The sequence below is a fragment of the Saccharomyces paradoxus genome, chromosome VII, assembly GCF_002079055.1.
Source record: "Saccharomyces paradoxus chromosome VII, complete sequence".
NCBI lineage: Eukaryota > Fungi > Ascomycota > Saccharomycetes > Saccharomycetales > Saccharomycetaceae > Saccharomyces > Saccharomyces paradoxus.
This window is the reverse complement of record NC_047493.1, coordinates 1,067,040-1,091,614: the sequence shown is the minus strand read 5'-3', so window position 1 is coordinate 1,091,614 and position 24,575 is coordinate 1,067,040. Positions and strand designations below refer to the sequence as shown.

General features: G+C 37.8%; 1 protein-coding gene across 1 annotated transcript; it reads right to left on the bottom strand.

Annotated features, from left to right (window-relative positions):
* Window positions 1-1,429: 1,429 nt before the first annotated feature.
* On the bottom strand, window positions 1,430-2,638 carry SPAR_G04990 (fungal specific transcription factor domain-containing protein; the record flags this gene model as incomplete). Its single annotated transcript, XM_033910730.1, has 1 exon — window positions 1,430-2,638. One exon carries the CDS (start codon window positions 2,636-2,638, stop codon window positions 1,430-1,432), a length of 1,209 nt encoding a protein of 402 aa, XP_033766621.1.
* Between the last annotated feature and the right edge of the window lie 21,937 nt (window positions 2,639-24,575).

The following is a 24,575-nucleotide window of genomic DNA, read 5'->3' as shown; positions in this document are numbered from 1 at the left end:
TGTACCAATTGAACTCAGAAAAAATGGAATTGGGGTGCCAAGTCAGGTTTTTTCTGGGGAGGATTCTGTTTGGCTACTTTAGCTTGGGCTGTTGTCGATCTACCAGAAACTGCTGGTAGAACCTTTATGGAAATAAATGAATTATTTAGACTTGGTGTTCCAGCCAGAAAGTTTAAGTCAACTAAAGTAGACCCATTTGCAGCTGCTAAAGCGGCTGCTGCAGAAATTACTTTCAAAGATCCCAAAGAAGATACGGAAACTTCTATGGTAGATGAAGGGCGAAGTACGCCATCGATTGTGAATAAATGATTTTTCATCCGATAGATAAATATGGCATTATTCTATTTTATATAACTAGTATTTAACACATCGACATTATTTTTATCCTAAGTTATAATTTACCTTTGTTTAATTTTGCCACGACTTCGAAGTCTTTTGACTCAAGGTTATTATTTTGTTTTCAATAAAACGTCAATAATTTAAATGAATCACAAAAGTGACAGTCCTGGGTTTTGATATTTCACAGAAAAGATTACCTAATATATAAATCTTCATCCGTGTTAATGTAATCGCTTAAACCTTATATTGGATATTGATACATTCAATTTATATGTTTGTGAATATCACCTTTTTTAATCCGGTAAATTTACCTTTAGATATATTTTACAGCTTTTTAACCTAATGGGATTTCCTTAAGTTTAATTTATTATCGTGAATAAAACAATAACAGATATAACCATTACCCTTATCACGCCTCTTCACTATGTTATCAATATAACGCTCTGACATTTTTCCCCACCCGTATTTTTCTAGATGCCTATGGCGACTGGACTTATAATAGTATTACCTACAACCGTAATATAGCTTTCGCCTTAGCTAAATCTATGATATACAATTAGCATACACAAAACAGCAATGCCAATGAAGGTATAGTAGTAAGCCGCCTGCATACATATACTTAATGTACTGTATAAAGAGTTATTTTGACTATCATATACAAACCTTCAAACGAGCAAGACAAGAATGGAACAATGTTATCAGAAGATGCTGAACAAAAATATGGTATTCTACCCGCTCTAAAAGCAGAAATTAAAAAATATCTCAATATATGCCGCTTACCCTTTATTAGGTATATCTATCTCTCATAAGTGGACAGCCATCTCACTTAGCGTTGCTTCCTATTATCGATTGAAACAATGCCAATTTGTTTTAAAAGTCTATAGGGACGCCAAAGTTAACGTGCCGAGTAGGACTAGCATTGAAGTATGATGCAAACCAGACCTCCAAATGGATAACCAGGTACTCTCTTCATGAAAAGGTGTCACAAGCAGCGGTGTTTATTTGGCTCCGCATTGAAAACACATAACCTCTTACAATAAAAAGCTATCTCCTTCTCAGGAAAATAAAGAAAGCAGGAAGTAGGAGTTTATCAGGGGATTATATCGTCTTCATCTTTGGACTTATCATTTAATTGCAAAGGTTTAGAAATGGGTAAAGTAATTAGAGCACCTTGACATTTCGTTGAAAACCTGTCGATCATTTTATTATTGCAGTGTTTCAGAGAGAAAACAAACTTGGATACATCGTACAGGACATTCCAAGCGTCCAGCTTCATGTTGTGATCATACTTATTTACAACGTCTACCAACGCATTGGCTATTTCTAGCGCCTTCATCGGTATACCAGGACCGTGTACATCATACAGGTTTTTCGGAGTTAAAAAAGTATCTCCCAACATGTCCCTAGCAATTTCGACTGGTATATGCGTATTACTAGTATTCGAAAGAAAATTCATCCGCATACCTTTCATTTGCAATACCAGCTTCCATGCTAGTGTTCTAACCCAATGCCGGGAAAATAAAAAGTCTATGTATCCATAAGACCATGGCTCTATATCAAGTGACGTGGTATGAAGTTCATTCCATATTCTTTTTAGAGAGTCTTCGGTACAAGAATCATTGGCACAGTTAGTAGCTAAAGCATCATAGAAACACTTTCCTGGTACAGTGAAAACCCTAATCACCTCAAGGAAGCTATCCAGAGAAAGCCGAGGGTCTGTTACAATCTCAGGTAGCGGTGGCGCTATTGTCGCATCCAGACTTGTGACGCACTTAATATATACGGCATAGTATCTCTCTGTCATGAGAAGCAAATAATAAACCTTTCTTCTGAGTTGCTGCTCACTAAACGGAAGAAATTCATAGGTTTCCTCCCGGTGGAATCCGGCTATCTTGATGAGGCCTACAGCCTCACAAGAAAGTCTGTATGAAGTTCTCGTATCAGCAAACTGTGCATAACAACGATGCAAACAGTAATAAGTCATAATTCGGAATATGTCACTGTTACTAAGATCGTCAAAGAATTGTCGTGATAACATGCAGAGTGAACATAACTGCCTTCCAGTGAAGGAAACTCCTTCTTCCGACTTAATTTCAGCTTGCAAATCGCTGAGTGTGGCTGCCGAAAGGGAAACCAAAAACCAGTAGGCGTAGCAGTCATCATATTTTTCGTCTAGAAGTTTGTGAAGATCATCGTAGCAGAGCATAGGCCAGATTACGTATAAGTTATCGTGATACAGCCTCAAACACTGATCAATCAGATTTTTTGGAACCTTCTTACACACCACCGGAGCTGTCATGATATTATTATTCATACATATCATCTGCACTTCTGCTATTTTTTTCAAGCTTCCTTCCCTGATAGATTTTGGACCTCTCTTTTTTAAAGGTTGAAGATATGTGCACTTCATATGGCGCTGGAGGCAGCGGTTACATGGTTTATTTCGGTCACACTTTACTCGACGAATACGACAGCAGTCGCATGACTGTCTTGCAATACTCATATTATTATAAGACAAAAGTTTGTGTTAATTACTTTTCCTTGTCATGAAATGAAAAAAGTCTCGAAGTTATTATTTTATTCTGCCGTCCGTATTTAAGTTATGGAATAAAAAGCAAACAGATCACTAAATCCGGGGTTGTTCAAGCAGCATTAAGGGGTGGGAGGTGGAGTGACGCTGCAGCCCATGTTGTCACCCGGACTGCATTGCTAGTCCAAATCTCTAGAGCGTGACCATTGCTTCGATGGGGTGTTGAATTAATGGGCTTTAACAGCAGAAATTATGACGCCATTAAGCATATTTATTTGCTGTTGATGTTCAGCATAGTAGCGCTTTAATACTATATGCTGTAATGGATTGAACTACAAGGAGTGCAATAAATACGATTATTTTAGAGAAGATATTTGAAAAGCTGCCCTTCTTTTCCTACGGGGTTGGTATGCATACTTGAGAAGAACAGATAGAAAAGATAAAGAAAATATGAGAAATTATACGGCGGATTAATTTTCGCGAAAATAATCTACGGAAAAACTGTGGGGAGAAAAAGATTAAGTTATGCGCTACACAACAGGGAAGTAGCGCCTGGAAAAATTCTCTGAAAAATCAATTGTTAGAGCACTCAAGTAAATATCGAGATGAACTATCTTTCATTTTCATGATTGATACTTAAAGATCTATACCATAAATCCATGTTGCGGCCCTCCATGTAGGTAGCTCTTCAACTAGCCATAAATAATGATGAAAAATATAAAAAAAAAGATGTATGGTAGTGATGGAAGGTACGAAGTCATAGTAGTTTTGTAATAAGAAAGAAAATTGAAGTTGCGAACATCATATTTTGTGCTCGCTAAGTAACAATCTCTTTGTTGTTGAAGGCCATCAAACAAGACTACGTAAGCATGAATGGATGTTGTGATAAATGTTGCTGAAAAAACTTTTAACATGGAATGACAAAAGCCACTTGTTTCGAATAAAACTATTGTTGTAACGTACCATTTATGACGAAATAAGACACGATTTTGTTCAAGGAAGGCCTCATACGCTCTTCGACTTTATTGTTGCTCTAAGCTTTAGATATGAGTTAAGGTTTTTTGTATCACCTGTTTATTTTTATGTCAATTCTTCATAAAGTATCTCGTTTAAATGAAAGAAATAATTCTGATGCATACATTAACAACTACGAATAGTTTTTTAAAATTGCTAAAACTAATATGTGTTGTAACTGACCCTCTTTACACCAATCGCGGCTAACAATTTTCACCCCCTGATATGTTGTATTCGGTATGAAAAAGAACGAGTGCAAATAGAATGATTTTTGATGTACTCGTTTTCCGCCAACAGTTTCTTTAATATTATCCATCTTAATTGCATGATTAATACTTACAGGATAAATATGATAAGGTGTAGTTCCTCCGCCGTTCAGGTCATTTTTCACCGGAATATGAGCAACTAATATCTATATGTGTTGAATGGAATGTGATTTTATTACTTATGTCCTTATATATCTGGAAGCCCATGAAGAGACTTGTCTGCGATATATCCAACAGCGTATTTGTTCGTAATAAGATAGCAACTTGTATGCCATGAATGAGTAGTATCCGACAAAAATTCAGTTTTCAAACACTGCATTTGAATAATTTCACCAGTTGCACAATACATTCAGAATACCAAAGAGTAAATGCCGCTTGCTGAAGTCAATAAAATTTTAAGCTATTATCTTCGAGAATATGGTACCTGCCACCCCTAAAAACTCGTTGACATCTCAGAAAGTCTCGTAGGAATATAATGCAAACCTAACCCCGCTAACATGCAGCCGAGAATACGTCCGCCGCTATTAAAAGGTCCAAGGAAAAATTATCTAAGCCCCACCGAGAATTGAACCTATATATACTACCGAGAATTTCACCGAGAGTTTGTCCGAATCACTGCATACCGAGATTTCGTCCGAAATGCAGAGAGCTGCAAGCAGTCAACTGTGCGTAACGTAACCTTCTCTCTGCCGTGGATAGCTGAGAGGTGGAAACTCTCAGGGGTTTGGTTTAAGGGCGATCTCTGGACGATTGATGATCAGATTATGTTACTTCTTTTTACATTTGATTCAAAACCTCGTACAGGCGCCATACTATAATACTATTTCTCCGCATTTTTTTTTTAGTTCTTTCAGGGAAAGTTAATTTCTCCGGAGAATCAGCTGTTACAGATCTCTGCTTGTTCTTCTCGAAATTTTTCAACACACTCTCCTGCTTCCCTCTACTCAGTGCTCAATACTGTCAAGGCCGTCATTACAAGGGGTGGTTGTTGGTAGAATATCCCGTGGATTCAGGCTTCAAAATATTATTTGCTTTTCAAGCAACATGCTCAGAGTGCATAGTGCTTCCTATACATTATATAAAGGGACACAATATATTTCAAACTTGTTGTGGTAGGTTCTAACATATTCAGCAGAACAGAAATACATCATATCGAAACTATTAATTTAACTATGAAGGGCTTATCCTCATTGATAAACAGAAAAAATGACAAGATCGACTCTAACTTAGATGAGATCCAGAACGGCATGAATACTACTGAACTCAACTCGATAGAGATGCAGGAGCAGGGTAAGAAATCTGACTTTGATCTTTCCCATCTTGAGTACGGTCAAATTTCACTAACACCAAGCGATAATAATGAAGATAACGATGAGGAGGTTCCGAAGGTTCTCGACGAGACTGCACAGGATGCCAAGGAGGCAGATGAAAGTGAGAGAGGGATGCCACTCATGACAGCTTTGAAGACATATCCTAAAGCAGCTGCTTGGTCACTGTTGGTCTCCACGACCTTGATTCAAGAAGGTTATGATACAGCCATTCTAGGTTCTTTCTATGCCCTACCTGTTTTCCAGAAGAAATATGGTTCCCTGAATAGCAGTACAGGAGAATACGAAATCTCAGTTTCCTGGCAAATTGGTTTATGTTTATGTTACATGGCAGGTGAGATTGTGGGTTTGCAAATGACTGGGCCTTTTGTAGACCACATGGGTAATCGTTACACTTTGATTATGGCGTTGTTCTTTTTAGCGGCTTTTATTTTCATTCTGTATTTTTGCAAGAGTTTAGGTATGATCGCTGCGGGACAGGCGTTGTGTGGTATGCCATGGGGTTGTTTCCAGTGTTTGACCGTTTCTTATGCTTCTGAAATCTGTCCTTTGGCCCTAAGATACTATTTGACAACTTATTCTAATCTTTGCTGGACTTTTGGTCAACTTTTCGCTGCTGGTATTATGAAAAACTCCCAAAATAAGTATCCAAACAATGATCTGGGATACAGGCTACCTTTTGCTTTGCAGTGGATCTGGCCTCTTCCTTTGGCAGTAGGTATCTTTCTCGCCCCTGAATCCCCATGGTGGCTGATCAAAAAAGGGAGAATTGACGAGGCAAGGAGATCGCTTGAAAGGACATTGAGTGGTAAAGGACCCGAGAAAGAATTGCTGGTAAGTATGGAGCTGGATAAAATCAAAACCACTATAGAAAAGGAGCAAAAAATGTCTGATGAAGGAACTTACTGGGACTGTGTGAAAGACGGTATTAATCGGAGAAGAACCAGAATAGCTTGTTTATGTTGGATTGGTCAAACTTCTTGTGGTGCGTCATTAATCGGTTATTCAACTTACTTTTACGAAAAAGCTGGTGTTAGCACTGATACAGCCTTCACTTTTAGTATTATTCAATATTGTCTTGGTATTGCTGCAACGTTTCTATCCTGGTGGGGTTCAAAATATTTTGGTAGGTTTGACCTTTACACCGTTGGGTTGGCCTTTCAGGCCGTTATGTTCTTCATTATCGGCGGTCTGGGATGTTCAGATACTCATGGCGCTAAAATGGGCAGTGGTGCTCTTCTAATGGTTGTCGCGTTCTTTTACAACCTGGGTATTGCTCCTGTGGTTTTTTGCTTAGTTTCTGAAATACCGTCTTCAAGGCTAAGAACCAAAACAATTATTTTGGCCCGTAATGCTTATAATGTGATAAGTATTGTAGTTACAGTCTTGATCATGTACCAATTGAACTCAGAAAAATGGAATTGGGGTGCCAAGTCAGGTTTTTTCTGGGGAGGATTCTGTTTGGCTACTTTAGCTTGGGCTGTTGTCGATCTACCAGAAACTGCTGGTAGAACCTTTATGGAAATAAATGAATTATTTAGACTTGGTGTTCCAGCCAGAAAGTTTAAGTCAACTAAAGTAGACCCATTTGCAGCTGCTAAAGCGGCTGCTGCAGAAATTACTTTCAAAGATCCCAAAGAAGATACGGAAACTTCTATGGTAGATGAAGGGCGAAGTACGCCATCGATTGTGAATAAATGATTTTTCATCCGATAGATAAATATGGCATTATTCTATTTTATATAACTAGTATTTAACACATCGACATTATTTTTATCCTAAGTTATAATTTACCTTTGTTTAATTTTGCCACGACTTCGAAGTCTTTTGACTCAAGGTTATTATTTTGTTTTCAATAAAACGTCAATAATTTAAATGAATCACAAAAGTGACAGTCCTGGGTTTTGATATTTCACAGAAAAGATTACCTAATATATAAATCTTCATCCGTGTTAATGTAATCGCTTAAACCTTATATTGGATATTGATACATTCAATTTATATGTTTGTGAATATCACCTTTTTTAATCCGGTAAATTTACCTTTAGATATATTTTACAGCTTTTAACCTAATGGATTTCCTTAAGTTTAATTTATTATCGTGAATAAAACAATAACAGATATAACCATTACCCTTATCACGCCTCTTCACTATGTTATCAATATAACGCTCTGACATTTTTTCCCCACCCGTATTTTTCTAGATTGCCTATGGCGACTGGACTTATAATAGTATTACCTACAACCGTAATATAGCTTTCGCCTTAGCTAAATCTATGATATACAATTAGCATACACAAACAGCAATGCCAATGAAGGTATAGTAGTAAGCCGCCTGCATACATATACTTAATGTACTGTATAAAGAGTTATTTTGACTATCATATACAAACCTTCAAACGAGCAAGACAAGAATGGAACAATGTTATCAGAAGATGCTGAACAAAAAATATGGTATTCTACCCGCTCTAAAAGCAGAAATTAAAAAATATCTCAATATATGCCGCTTACCCTTTATTAGGTATATCTATCTCTCATAAGTGGACAGCCATCTCACTTAGCGTTGCTTCCTATTATCGATTGAAACAATGCCAATTTGTTTTAAAAGTCTATAGGGACGCCAAAGTTAACGTGCCGAGTAGGACTAGCATTGAAGTATGATGCAAACCAGACCTCCAAATGGATAACCAGGTACTCTCTTCATGAAAAGGTGTCACAAGCAGCGGTGTTTATTTGGCTCCGCATTGAAAACACATAACCTCTTACAATAAAAAGCTATCTCCTTCTCAGGAAAATAAAGAAAGCAGGAAGTAGGAGTTTATCAGGGGATTATATCGTCTTCATCTTTGGACTTATCATTTAATTGCAAAGGTTTAGAAAATGGGTAAAGTAATTAGAGCACCTTGACATTTCGTTGAAAACCTGTCGATCATTTTATTATTGCAGTGTTTCAGAGAGAAAACAAACTTGGATACATCGTACAGGACATTCCAAGCGTCCAGCTTCATGTTGTGATCATACTTATTTACAACGTCTACCAACGCATTGGCTATTTCTAGCGCCTTCATCGGTATACCAGGACCGTGTACATCATACAGGTTTTTCGGAGTTAAAAAAGTATCTCCCAACATGTCCCTAGCAATTTCGACTGGTATATGCGTATTACTAGTATTCGAAAGAAAATTCATCCGCATACCTTTCATTTGCAATACCAGCTTCCATGCTAGTGTTCTAAACCCAATGCCGGGAAAATAAAAAGTCTATGTATCCATAAGACCATGGCTCTATATCAAGTGACGTGGTATGAAGTTCATTCCATATTCTTTTTAGAGAGTCTTCGGTACAAGAATCATTGGCACAGTTAGTAGCTAAAGCATCATAGAAACACTTTCCTGGTACAGTGAAAACCCTAATCACCTCAAGGAAGCTATCCAGAGAAAGCCGCAGGGTCTGTTACAATCTCAGGTAGCGGTGGCGCTATTGTCGCATCCAGACTTGTGACGCACTTAATATATACGGCATAGTATCTCTCTGTCATGAGAAGCAAATAATAAACCTTTCTTCTGAGTTGCTGCTCACTAAACGGAAGAAATTCATAGGTTTCCTCCCGGTGGAATCCGGCTATCTTGATGAGGCCTACAGCCTCACAAGAAAGTCTGTATGAAGTTCTCGTATCAGCAAACTGTGCATAACAACGATGCAAACAGTAATAAGTCATAATTCGGAATATGTCACTGTTACTAAGATCGTCAAAGAATTGTCGTGATAACATGCAGAGTGAACATAACTGCCTTCCAGTGAAGGAAACTCCTTCTTCCGACTTAATTTCAGCTTGCAAATCGCTGAGTGTGGCTGCCGAAAGGGAAACCAAAAACCAGTAGGCGTAGCAGTCATCATATTTTTTCGTCTAGAAGTTTGTGAAGATCATCGTAGCAGAGCATAGGCCAGATTACGTATAAGTTATCGTGATACAGCCTCAAACACTGATCAATCAGATTTTTGGAACCTTCTTACACACCACCGGAGCTGTCATGATATTATTATTCATACATATCATCTGCACTTCTGCTATTTTTTTCAAGCTTCCTTCCCTGATAGATTTTGGACCTCTCTTTTTTAAAGGTTGAAGATATGTGCACTTCATATGGCGCTGGAGGCAGCGGTTACATGGTTTATTTCGGTCACACTTTACTCGACGAATACGACAGCAGTCGCATGACTGTCTTGCAATACTCATATTATTATAAGACAAAAGTTTGTGTTAATTACTTTTCCTTGTCATGAAATGAAAAAAGTCTCGAAGTTATTATTTTATTCTGCCGTCCGTATTTAAGTTATGGAATAAAAAGCAACAGATCACTAAATCCGGGGTTGTTCAAGCAGCATTAAGGGGTGGGAGGTGGAGTGACGCTGCAGCCCATGTTGTCACCCGGACTGCATTGCTAGTCCAAATCTCTAGAGCGTGACCATTGCTTCGATGGGGTGTTGAATTAATGGGCTTTAACAGCAGAAATTATGACGCCATTAAGCATATTTATTTGCTGTTGATGTTCAGCATAGTAGCGCTTTAATACTATATGCTGTAATGGATTGAACTACAAGGAGTGCAATAAATACGATTATTTTAGAGAAGATATTTGAAAAGCTGCCCTTCTTTTCCTACGGGGTTGGTATGCATACTTGAGAAGAACAGATAGAAAAGATAAAGAAAATATGAGAAATTATACGGCGGATTAATTTTCGCGAAAAATAATCTACGGAAAAACTGTGGGGAGAAAAAGATTAAGTTATGCGCTACACACAGGAAGTAGCGCCTGGAAAAATTCTCTGAAAAATCAATTGTTAGAGCACTCAAGTAAATATCGAGATGAACTATCTTTCATTTTCATGATTGATACTTAAAGATCTATACCATAAATCCATGTTGCGGCCTCCATGTAGGTAGCTCTTCAACTAGCCATAAATAATGATGAAAAATATAAAAAAAAGATGTATGGTAGTGATGGAAGTACGAAGTCATAGTAGTTTGTAATAAGAAAGAAAATTGAAGTTGCGAACATCATATTTTTGCTCGCTAAAGTAACAATCTCTTTGTTGTTGAAGGCCATCAAACAAGACTACGTAAGCATGAATGGATGTTGTGATAAATGTTGCTGAAAAAACTTTTAACATGGAATGACAAAAGCCACTTGTTTCGAATAAAACTATTGTTGTAACGTACCATTTATGACGAAATAAGACACGATTTTGTTCAAGGAAGGCCTCATACGCTCTTCGACTTTATTGTTGCTCTAAGCTTTAGATATGAGTTAAGGTTTTTTGTATCACCTGTTTATTTTTATGTCAATTCTTCATAAAGTATCTCGTTTAAATGAAAAGAAATAATTCTGATGCATACATTAACAACTACGAATAGTTTTTTTAAAATTGCTAAAACTAATATGTGTTGTAACTGACCCTCTTTACACCAATCGCGGCTAACAATTTTCACCCCCTGATATGTTGTATTCGGTATGAAAAAGAACGAGTGCAAATAGAATGATTTTTGATGTACTCGTTTTCCGCCAACAGTTTCTTTAATATTATCCATCTTAATTGCATGATTAATACTTACAGGATAAATATGATAAGGTGTAGTTCCTCCGCCGTTCAGGTCATTTTTTCACCGGAATATGAGCAACTAATATCTATATGTGTTGAATGGAATGTGATTTTATTACTTATGTCCTTATATATCTGGAAGCCCATGAAGAGACTTGTCTGCGATATATCCAACAGCGTATTTGTTCGTAATAAGATAGCAACTTGTATGCCATGAATGAGTAGTATCCGACAAAAATTCAGTTTTCAAACACTGCATTTGAATAATTTCACCAGTTGCACAATACATTCAGAATACCAAAGAGTAAATGCGCTTGCTGAAGTCAATAAAATTTTTAAGCTATTATCTTCGAGAATATGGTACCTGCCACCCCTAAAAACTCGTTGACATCTCAGAAAGTCTCGTAGGAATATAATGCAAACCTAACCCCCGCTAACATGCAGCCGAGAATACGTCCGCCGCTATTAAAAGGTCCAAGGAAAAAATTATCTAAGCCCCACCGAGAATTGAACCTATATATACTACCGAGAATTTCACCGAGAGTTTGTCCGAATCACTGCATACCGAGATTTCGTCCGAAATGCAGAGAGCTGCAAGCAGTCAACTGTGCGTAACGTAACCTTCTCTCTGCCGTGGATAGCTGAGAGGTGGAAACTCTCAGGGGTTTGGTTTAAGGGCGATCTCTGGACGATTGATGATCAGATTATGTTACTTCTTTTTACATTTGATTCAAAACCTCGTACAGGCGCCATACTATAATACTATTTCTCCGCATTTTTTTTTTTAGTTCTTTCAGGGAAAGTTAATTTCTCCGGAGAATCAGCTGTTACAGATCTCTGCTTGTTCTTCTCGAAATTTTTCAACACACTCTCCTGCTTCCCTCTACTCAGTGCTCAATACTGTCAAGGCCGTCATTACAAGGGGTGGTTGTTGGTAGAATATCCCGTGGATTCAGGCTTCAAAATATTATTTGCTTTTCAAGCAACATGCTCAGAGTGCATAGTGCTTCCTATACATTATATAAAGGGACACAATATATTTCAAACTTGTTGTGGTAGGTTCTAAACATATTCAGCAGAACAGAAATACATCATATCGAAACTATTAATTTAACTATGAAGGGCTTATCCTCATTGATAAACAGAAAAAATGACAAGATCGACTCTAACTTAGATGAGATCCAGAACGGCATGAATACTACTGAACTCAACTCGATAGAGATGCAGGAGCAGGGTAAGAAATCTGACTTTGATCTTTCCCATCTTGAGTACGGTCAAATTTCACTAACACCAAGCGATTAATAATGAAGATAACGATGAGGAGGTTCCGAAGGTTCTCGACGAGACTGCACAGGATGCCAAGGAGGCAGATGAAAGTGGAGAGGATGCCACTCATGACAGCTTTGAAGACATATCCTAAAGCAGCTGCTTGGTCACTGTTGGTCTCCACGACCTTGATTCAAGAAGGTTATGATACAGCCATTCTAGGTTCTTTCTATGCCCTACCTGTTTTTCCAGAAGAAAATATGGTTCCCTGAATAGCAGTACAGGAGAATACGAAATCTCAGTTTCCTGGCAAATTGGTTTATGTTTATGTTACATGGCAGGTGAGATTGTGGGTTTGCAAATGACTGGGCCTTTTGTAGACCACATGGGTAATCGTTACACTTTGATTATGGCGTTGTTCTTTTTTAGCGGCTTTTATTTTCATTCTGTATTTTTGCAAGAGTTTAGGTATGATCGCTGCGGGACAGGCGTTGTGTGGTATGCCATGGGGTTGTTTCCAGTGTTTGACCGTTTCTTATGCTTCTGAAATCTGTCCTTTGGCCCTAAGATACTATTTGACAACTTATTCTAATCTTTGCTGGACTTTTGGTCAACTTTTCGCTGCTGGTATTATGAAAAACTCCCAAAATAAGTATCCAAACAATGATCTGGGATACAGGCTACCTTTTGCTTTGCAGTGGATCTGGCCTCTTCCTTTGGCAGTAGGTATCTTTCTCGCCCCTGAATCCCCATGGTGGCTGATCAAAAAAGGGAGAATTGACGAGGCAAGGAGATCGCTTGAAAGGACATTGAGTGGTAAAGGACCCGAGAAAGAATTGCTGGTAAGTATGGAGCTGGATAAAATCAAAACCACTATAGAAAAGGAGCAAAAAATGTCTGATGAAGGAACTTACTGGGACTGTGTGAAAGACGGTATTAATCGGAGAAGAACCAGAATAGCTTGTTTATGTTGGATTGGTCAAACTTCTTGTGGTGCGTCATTAATCGGTTATTCAACTTACTTTTACGAAAAAGCTGGTGTTAGCACTGATACAGCCTTCACTTTTTAGTATTATTCAATATTGTCTTGGTATTGCTGCAACGTTTCTATCCTGGTGGGGTTCAAAATATTTTGGTAGGTTTGACCTTTACACCGTTGGGTTGGCCTTTCAGGCCGTTATGTTCTTCATTATCGGCGGTCTGGGATGTTCAGATACTCATGGCGCTAAAATGGGCAGTGGTGCTCTTCTAATGGTTGTCGCGTTCTTTTACAACCTGGGTATTGCTCCTGTGGTTTTTTGCTTAGTTTCTGAAATACCGTCTTCAAGGCTAAGAACCAAAACAATTATTTTTGGCCCGTAATGCTTATAATGTGATAAGTATTGTAGTTACAGTCTTGATCATGTACCAATTGAACTCAGAAAAATGGAATTGGGGTGCCAAGTCAGGTTTTTTCTGGGGAGGATTCTGTTTGGCTACTTTAGCTTGGGCTGTTGTCGATCTACCAGAAACTGCTGGTAGAACCTTTATGGAAATAAATGAATTATTTAGACTTGGTGTTCCAGCCAGAAAGTTTAAGTCAACTAAAGTAGACCCATTTGCAGCTGCTAAAGCGGCTGCTGCAGAAATTACTTTCAAAGATCCCAAAGAAGATACGGAAACTTCTATGGTAGATGAAGGGCGAAGTACGCCATCGATTGTGAATAAATGATTTTTCATCCGATAGATAAATATGGCATTATTCTATTTTATATAACTAGTATTTAACACATCGACATTATTTTTATCCTAAGTTATAATTTACCTTTGTTTAATTTTGCCACGACTTCGAAGTCTTTTGACTCAAGGTTATTATTTTGTTTTCAATAAAACGTCAATAATTTAAATGAATCACAAAAGTGACAGTCCTGGGTTTTGATATTTCACAGAAAAGATTACCTAATATATAAATCTTCATCCGTGTTAATGTAATCGCTTAAACCTTATATTGGATATTGATACATTCAATTTATATGTTTGTGAATATCACCTTTTTTAATCCGGTAAATTTACCTTTAGATATATTTTACAGCTTTTTAACCTAATGGGATTTCCTTAAGTTTAATTTATTATCGTGAATAAAACAATAACAGATATAACCATTACCCTTATCACGCCTCTTCACTATGTTATCAATATAACGCTCTGACATTTTTCCCCACCCGTATTTTTCTAGATGCCTATGGCGACTGGACTTATAATAGTATTACCTACAACCGTAATATAGCTTTCGCCTTAGCTAAATCTATGATATACAATTAGCATACACAAACAGCAATGCCAATGAAGGTATAGTAGTAAGCCGCCTGCATACATATACTTAATGTACTGTATAAAGAGTTATTTTGACTATCATATACAAACCTTCAAACGAGCAAGACAAGAATGGAACAATGTTATCAGAAGATGCTGAACAAAAATATGGTATTCTACCCGCTCTAAAAGCAGAAATTAAAAAATATCTCAATATATGCCGCTTACCCTTTATTAGGTATATCTATCTCTCATAAGTGGACAGCCATCTCACTTAGCGTTGCTTCCTATTATCGATTGAAACAATGCCAATTTGTTTTAAAAGTCTATAGGGACGCCAAAGTTAACGTGCCGAGTAGGACTAGCATTGAAGTATGATGCAAACCAGACCTCCAAATGGATAACCAGGTACTCTCTTCATGAAAAGGTGTCACAAGCAGCGGTGTTTATTTGGCTCCGCATTGAAAACACATAACCTCTTACAATAAAAAGCTATCTCCTTCTCAGGAAAATAAAGAAAGCAGGAAGTAGGAGTTTATCAGGGGATTATATCGTCTTCATCTTTGGACTTATCATTTAATTGCAAAGGTTTAGAAATGGGTAAAGTAATTAGAGCACCTTGACATTTCGTTGAAAACCTGTCGATCATTTTATTATTGCAGTGTTTCAGAGAGAAAAAAACTTGGATACATCGTACAGGACATTCCAAGCGTCCAGCTTCATGTTTGTGATCATACTTATTTACAACGTCTACCAACGCATTGGCTATTTCTAGCGCCTTCATCGGTATACCAGGACCGTGTACATCATACAGGTTTTTCGGAGTTAAAAAAGTATCTCCCAACATGTCCTAGCAATTTCGACTGGTATATGCGTATTACTAGTATTCGAAAGAAAATTCATCCGCATACCTTTCATTTGCAATACCAGCTTCCATGCTAGTGTTCTAACCCAATGCGGGAAAATAAAAAGTCTATGTATCCATAAGACATGGCTCTATATCAAGTGACGTGGTATGAAGTTCATTCCATATTCTTTTTAGAGAGTCTTCGGTACAAGAATCATTGGCACAGTTAGTAGCTAAAAGCATCATATAGAAACACTTTCCTGGTACAGTGAAAACCCTAATCACCTCAAGGAAGCTATCCAGAGAAAGCCGAGGGTCTGTTACAATCTCAGGTAGCGGTGGCGCTATTGTCGCATCCAGACTTGTGACGCACTTAATATATACGGCATAGTATCTCTCTGTCATGAGAAGCAAATAATAAACCTTTCTTCTGAGTTGCTGCTCACTAAACGGAAGAAATTCATAGGTTTCCTCCCGGTGGAATCCGGCTATCTTGATGAGGCCTAACAGCCTCACAAGAAAGTCTGTATGAAGTTCTCGTATCAGCAAACTGTGCATAACAACGATGCAAACAGTAATAAGTCATAATTCGGAATATGTCACTGTTACTAAGATCGTCAAAGAATTGTCGTGATAACATGCAGAGGAACATAACTGCCTTCCAGTGAAGGAAACTCCTTCTTCCGACTTAATTTCAGCTTGCAAATCGCTGAGTGTGGCTGCCGAAAGGGAAACCAAAAACCAGTAGGCGTAGCAGTCATCATATTTTTCGTCTAGAAGTTTGTGAAGATCATCGTAGCAGAGCATAGGCCAGATTACGTATAAGTTATCGTGATACAGCCTCAAACACTGATCAATCAGATTTTTTGGAACTTCTTACACACCACCGGAGCTGTCATGATATTATTATTCATACATATCATCTGCACTTCTGCTATTTTTTTCAAGCTTCCTTCCCTGATAGATTTTGGACCTCTCTTTTTAAAGGTTGAAGATATGTGCACTTCATATGGCGCTGGAGCCAGCGGTTACATGGTTTATTTTCGGTCACACTTTACTCGACGAATACGACAGCAGTCGCATTGACTGTCTTGCAATACTCATATTATTATAAGACAAAAGTTTGTGTTAATTACTTTCCTTGTCATGAAATGAAAAAAGTCTCGAAGTTATTATATTTTATTCTGCCGTCCGTATTTAAAAGTTATGGAATAAAAAGCAAACAGATCACTAAATCCGGGGTGTTCAAGCAGCATTAAGGGGTGGGAGGTGGAGTGACGCTGCAGCCCATGTTGTCACCCGGACTGCATTGCTAGTCCAAATCTCTAGAGCGTGACCATTGCTTCGATGGGGTGTTGAATTAATGGGCTTTAACAGCAGAAATTATGACGCCATTAAGCATATTTATTTGCTGTTGATGTTCAGCATAGTAGCGCTTTAATACTATATGCTGTAATGGATTGAACTACAAGGAGTGCAATAAATACGATTATTTTAGAGAAGATATTTGAAAGCTGCCCTTCTTTTCCTACGGGGTTGGTATGCATACTTGAGAAGAACAGATAGAAAAGATAAAGAAAAATATGAGAAATTATACGGCGGATTAATTTTCGCGAAAATAATCTACGGAAAAACTGTGGGGAGAAAAAGATTAAGTTATGCGCTACACACAGGGAAGTAGCGCCTGGAAAAATTCTCTGAAAAATCAATTGTTAGAGCACTCAAGTAAATATCGAGATGAACTATCTTTCATTTTCATGATTGATACTTAAAGATCTATACCATAAATCCATGTTGCGGCCTCCATGTAGGTAGCTCTTCAACTAGCCATAAATAATGATGAAAAATATAAAAAAAAAGATGTATGGTAGTGATGGAAGGTACGAAGTCATAGTAGTTTGTAATAAGAAAGAAAATTGAAGTTGCGAACATCATATTTTGTGCTCGCTAAAGTAACAATCTCTTTGTTGTTGAAGGCCATCAAACAAGACTACGTAAGCATGAATGGATGTTGTGATAAATGTTGCTGAAAAAACTTTTAACATGGAATGACAAAAGCCACTTGTTTCGAATAAAACTATTGTTGTAACGTACCATTTATGACGAAATAAGACACGATTTTGTTCAAGGAAGGCCTCATACGCTCTTCGACTTTATTGTTGCTCTAAGCTTTAGATATGAGTTAAGGTTTTTTGTATCACCTGTTTATTTTTATGTCAATTCTTCATAAAAGTATCTCGTTTAAATGAAAGAAATAATTCTGATGCATACATTAACAACTACGAATAGTTTTTTAAAATTGCTAAAACTAATATGTGTTGTAACTGACCCTCTTTACACCAATCGCGCTAACAATTTTCACCCCTGATATGTTGTATTCGGTATGAAAAAGAACGAGTGCAAATAGAATGATTTTTGATGTACTCGTTTTCCGCCAACAGTTTCTTTAATATTATCCATCTTAATTGCATGATTAATACTTACAGGATAAATATGATAAGGTGTAGTTCCTCCGCCGTTCAGGTCATTTTTCACCGGAATATGAGCAACTAATATTCTATATGTGTTGAATGGAATGTGATTTTATTACTTATGTCCTTATATATCTGGAAAGCCCATGAAGAGACTTGTCTGCGATATATCCAACAGCGTATTTGTTCGTAATAAGATAGCAACTTGTATGCCATGAATGAGTAGTATCCGACAAAAAATTCAGTTTTCAAACACTGCATTTGAATAATTTCACCAGTTGCACAATACATTCAGAATACCAAAGAGTAAATGCGCTTGCTGAAGTCAATAAAATTTTAAGCTATTATCTTCGAGAATATGGTACCTGCCACCCCTAAAAACTCGTTGACATCTCAGAAAGTCTCGTAGGAATATAATGCAAACCTAACCCCGCTAACATGCAGCCGAGAATACGTCCGCCGCTATTAAAAGGTTCCAAGGAAAAAATTATCTAAGCCCCACCGAGAATTGAACCTATATATACTACGAGAATTTCACCGAGAGTTTGTCCGAATCACTGCATACGAGATTTCGTCCGAAATGCAGAGAGCTGCAAGCAGTCAACTGTGCGTAACGTAACCTTCTCTCTGCCGTGGATAGCTGAGAGGTGGAAACTCTCAGGGGTTTGGTTTAAGGGCGATCTCTGGACGATTGATGATCAGATTATGTTACTTCTTTTTACATTTGATTCAAAACCTCGTACAGGCGCCATACTATAATACTATTTCTCCGCATTTTTTTTTTAGTTCTTTCAGGGAAAGTTAATTTCTCCGGAGAATCAGCTGTTACAGATCTCTGCTTGTTCTTCTCGAAATTTTTCAACACACTCTCCTGCTTCCCTCTACTCAGTGCTCAATACTGTCAAGGCCGTCATTACAAGGGTGGTTGTTGGTAGAATATCCCGTGGATTCAGGCTTCAAAATATTATTTGCTTTTCAAGCAACATGCTCAGAGTGCATAGTGCTTCCTATACATTATATAAAGGGACACAATATATTTCAAACTTGTTGTGGTAGGTTCTAACATATTCAGCAGAACAGAAATACATCATATCGAAACTATTAATTTAACTATGAAGGGCTTATCCTCATTGATAAACAGAAAAAATGACAAGATCGACTCTAACTTAGATGAGATCCAGAACGGCATGAATACTACTGAACTCAACTCGATAGAGATGCAGGAGCAGGGTAAGAAATCTGACTTTGATCTTTCCCATCTTGAGTACGGTCAAATTTCACTAACACCAAGCGATAATAATGAAGATAACGATGAGGAGGTTCCGAAGGTTCTCGACGAGACTGCACAGGATGCCAAGGAGGCAGATGAAAGTGAGAGAGGGATGCCACTCATGACAGCTTTGAAGACATATCCTAAAGCAGCTGCTTGGTCACTGTTGGTCTCCACGACCTTGATTCAAGAAGGTTATGATACAGCCATTCTAGGTTCTTTCTATGCCCTACCTGTTTTCCAGAAGAAATATGGTTCCCTGAATAGCAGTACAGGAGAATACGAAATCTCAGTTTCCTGGCAAATTGGTTTATGTTTATGTTACATGGCAGGTGAGATTGTGGGTTTGCAAATGACTGGGCCTTTTGTAGACCACATGGGTAATCGTTACACTTTGATTATGGCGTTGTTCTTTTTAGCGGCTTTTATTTTCATTCTGTATTTTTTGCAAGAGTTTAGGTATGATCGCTGCGGGACAGGCGTTGTGTGGTATGCCATGGGGTTGTTTCCAGTGTTTGACCGTTTCTTATGCTTCTGAAATCTGTCCTTTGGCCCTAAGATACTATTTGACAACTTATTCTAATCTTTGCTGGACTTTTGGTCAACTTTTCGCTGCTGGTATTATGAAAAACTCCCAAAATAAGTATCCAAACAATGATCTGGGATACAGGCTACCTTTTGCTTTGCAGTGGATCTGGCCTCTTCCTTTGGCAGTAGGTATCTTTCTCGCCCCTGAATCCCCATGGTGGCTGATCAAAAAAGGGAGAATTGACGAGGCAAGGAGATCGCTTGAAAGGACATTGAGTGGTAAAGGACCCGAGAAAGAATTGCTGGTAAGTATGGAGCTGGATAAAATCAAAACCACTATAGAAAAGGAGCAAAAAATGTCTGATGAAGGAACTTACTGGGACTGTGTGAAAGACGGTATTAATCGGAGAAGAACCAGAATAGCTTGTTTATGTTGGATTGGTCAAACTTCTTGTGGTGCGTCATTAATCGGTTATTCAACTTACTTTTACGAAAAAGCTGGTGTTAGCACTGATACAGCCTTCACTTTTAGTATTATTCAATATTGTCTTGGTATTGCTGCAACGTTTCTATCCTGGTGGGGTTCAAAATATTTTGGTAGGTTTGACCTTTACACCGTTGGGTTGGCCTTTCAGGCCGTTATGTTCTTCATTATCGGCGGTCTGGGATGTTCAGATACTCATGGCGCTAAAATGGGCAGTGGTGCTCTTCTAATGGTTGTCGCGTTCTTTTACAACCTGGGTATTGCTCCTGTGGTTTTTTGCTTAGTTTCTGAAATACCGTCTTCAAGGCTAAGAACCAAAACAATTATTTTGGCCCGTAATGCTTATAATGTGATAAGTATTGTAGTTACAGTCTTGATCATGTACCAATTGAACTCAGAAAAATGGAATTGGGGTGCCAAGTCAGGTTTTTTCTGGGGAGGATTCTGTTTGGCTACTTTAGCTTGGGCTGTTGTCGATCTACCAGAAACTGCTGGTAGAACCTTTATGGAAATAAATGAATTATTTAGACTTGGTGTTCCAGCCAGAAAGTTTAAGTCAACTAAAGTAGACCCATTTGCAGCTGCTAAAGCGGCTGCTGCAGAAATTACTTTCAAAGATCCCAAAGAAGATACGGAAACTTCTATGGTAGATGAAGGCGAAGTACGCCATCGATTGTGAATAAATGATTTTTCATCCGATAGATAAATATGGCATTATTCTATTTTATATAACTAGTATTTAACACATCGACATTATTTTTATCCTAAGTTATAATTTACCTTTGTTTAATTTTGCCACGACTTCGAAGTCTTTTGACTCAAGGTTATTATTTTGTTTTCAATAAAACGTCAATAATTTAAATGAATCACAAAAGTGACAGTCCTGGGTTTTGATATTTCACAGAAAAGATTACCTAATATATAAATCTTCATCCGTGTTAATGTAATCGCTTAAACCTTATATTGGATATTGATACATTCAATTTATATGTTTGTGAATATCACCTTTTTTAATCCGGTAAATTTACCTTTAGATATATTTTACAGCTTTTTAACCTAATGGGATTTCCTTAAGTTTAATTTATTATCGTGAATAAAACAATAACAGATATAACCATTACCCTTATCACGCCTCTTCACTATGTTATCAATATAACGCTCTGACATTTTTCCCCACCCGTATTTTTCTAGATGCCTATGGCGACTGGACTTATAATAGTATTACCTACAACCGTAATATAGCTTTCGCCTTAGCTAAATCTATGATATACAATTAGCATACACAAACAGCAATGCCAATGAAGGTATAGTAGTAAGCCGCCTGCATACATATACTTAATGTACTGTATAAAGAGTTATTTTGACTATCATATACAAACCTTCAAACGAGCAAGACAAGAATGGAACAATGTTATCAGAAGATGCTGAACAAAAATATGGTATTCTACCCGCTCTAAAAGCAGAAATTAAAAAATATCTCAATATATGCCGCTTACCCTTTATTAGGTATATCTATCTCTCATAAGTGGACAGCCATCTCACTTAGCGTTGCTTCCTATTATCGATTGAAACAATGCCAATTTGTTTTAAAAGTCTATAGGGACGCCAAAGTTAACGTGCCGAGTAGGACTAGCATTGAAGTATGATGCAAACCAGACCTCCAAATGGATAACCAGGTACTCTCTTCATGAAAAGGTGTCACAAGCAGCGGTGTTTATTGGCTCCGCATTGAAAACACATAACCTCTTACAATAAAAAGCTATCTCCTTCTCAGGAAAATAAAGAAAGCAGGAAGTAGGAGTTTATCAGGGGATTATATCGTCTTCATCTTTGGACTTATCATTTAATTGCAAAGGTTTAGAAATGGGTAAAGTAATTAGAGCACCTTGACATTTTCGTTGAAAACCTGTCGATCATTTTATTATTGCAGTGTTTCAGAGAGAAAACAAACTTGGATACATCGTACAGGACATTCCAAGCGTCCAGCTTCATGTTGTGATCATACTTATTTACAACGTCTACCAACGCATTGGCTATTTCTAGCGCCTTCATCGGTATACCAGGACCGTGTACATCATACAGGTTTTTCGGAGTTAAAAAAGTATCTCCCAACATGTCCCTAGCAATTTCGACTGGTATATGCGTATTACTAGTATTCGAAAGAAAATTCATCCGCATACCTTTCATTTGCAATACCAGCTTCCATGCTAGTGTTCTAACCCAATGCCGGGAAAATAAAAAGTCTATGTATCCATAAGACCATGGCTCTATATCAAGTGACGTGGTATGAAGTTCATTCCATATTCTTTTTAGAGAGTCTTCGGTACAAGAATCATTGGCACAGTTAGTAGCTAAAGCATCATAGAAACACTTTCCTGGTACAGTGAAAACCCTAATCACCTCAAGGAAGCTATCCAGAGAAAGCCGAGGGTCTGTTACAATCTCAGGTAGCGGTGGCGCTATTGTCGCATCCAGACTTGTGACGCACTTAATATATACGGCATAGTATCTCTCTGTCATGAGAAGCAAATAATAAACCTTTCTTCTGAGTTGCTGCTCACTAAACGGAAGAAATTCATAGGTTTCCTCCCGGTGGAATCCGGCTATCTTGATGAGGCCTACAGCCTCACAAGAAAGTCTGTATGAAGTTCTCGTATCAGCAAACTGTGCATAACAACGATGCAAACAGTAATAAGTCATAATTCGGAATATGTCACTGTTACTAAGATCGTCAAAGAATTGTCGTGATAACATGCAGAGTGAACATAACTGCCTTCCAGTGAAGGAAACTCCTTCTTCCGACTTAATTTCAGCTTGCAAATCGCTGAGTGTGGCTGCCGAAAGGGAAACCAAAAACCAGTAGGCGTAGCAGTCATCATATTTTTCGTCTAGAAGTTTGTGAAGATCATCGTAGCAGAGCATAGGCCAGATTACGTATAAGTTATCGTGATACAGCCTCAAACACTGATCAATCAGATTTTTTGGAACCTTCTTACACACCACCGGAGCTGTCATGATATTATTATTCATACATATCATCTGCACTTCTGCTATTTTTTTCAAGCTTCCTTCCCTGATAGATTTTGGACCTCTCTTTTTTAAAGGTTGAAGATATGTGCACTTCATATGGCGCTGGAGGCAGCGGTTACATGGTTTATTTCGGTCACACTTTACTCGACGAATACGACAGCAGTCGCATGACTGTCTTGCAATACTCATATTATTATAAGACAAAAGTTTGTGTTAATTACTTTTCCTTGTCATGAAATGAAAAAAAGTCTCGAAGTTATTATTTTATTCTGCCGTCCGTATTTAAGTTATGGAATAAAAAGCAAACAGATCACTAAATCCGGGGTTGTTCAAGCAGCATTAAGGGGTGGGAGGTGGAGTGACGCTGCAGCCCATGTTGTCACCCGGACTGCATTGCTAGTCCAAATCTCTAGAGCGTGACCATTGCTTCGATGGGGTGTTGAATTAATGGGCTTTAACAGCAGAAATTATGACGCCATTAAGCATATTTATTTGCTGTTGATGTTCAGCATAGTAGCGCTTTAATACTATATGCTGTAATGGATTGAACTACAAGGAGTGCAATAAATACGATTATTTTAGAGAAGATATTTGAAAAGCTGCCCTTCTTTTCCTACGGGGTTGGTATGCATACTTGAGAAGAACAGATAGAAAAGATAAAGAAAATATGAGAAATTATACGGCGGATTAATTTTCGCGAAAATAATCTACGGAAAAACTGTGGGGAGAAAAAGATTAAGTTATGCGCTACACACAGGGAAGTAGCGCCTGGAAAAATTCTCTGAAAAATCAATTGTTAGAGCACTCAAGTAAATATCGAGATGAACTATCTTTCATTTTCATGATTGATACTTAAAGATCTATACCATAAATCCATGTTGCGGCCTCCATGTAGGTAGCTCTTCAACTAGCCATAAATAATGATGAAAAATATAAAAAAAAGATGTATGGTAGTGATGGAAGGTACGAAGTCATAGTAGTTTGTAATAAGAAAGAAAATTGAAGTTGCGAACATCATATTTTGTGCTCGCTAAAGTAACAATCTCTTTGTTGTTGAAGGCCATCAAACAAGACTACGTAAGCATGAATGGATGTTGTGATAAATGTTGCTGAAAAAACTTTTAACATGGAATGACAAAAGCCACTTGTTTCGAATAAAACTATTGTTGTAACGTACCATTTATGACGAAATAAGACACGATTTTGTTCAAGGAAGGCCTCATACGCTCTTCGACTTTATTGTTGCTCTAAGCTTTAGATATGAGTTAAGGTTTTTTGTATCACCTGTTTATTTTTATGTCAATTCTTC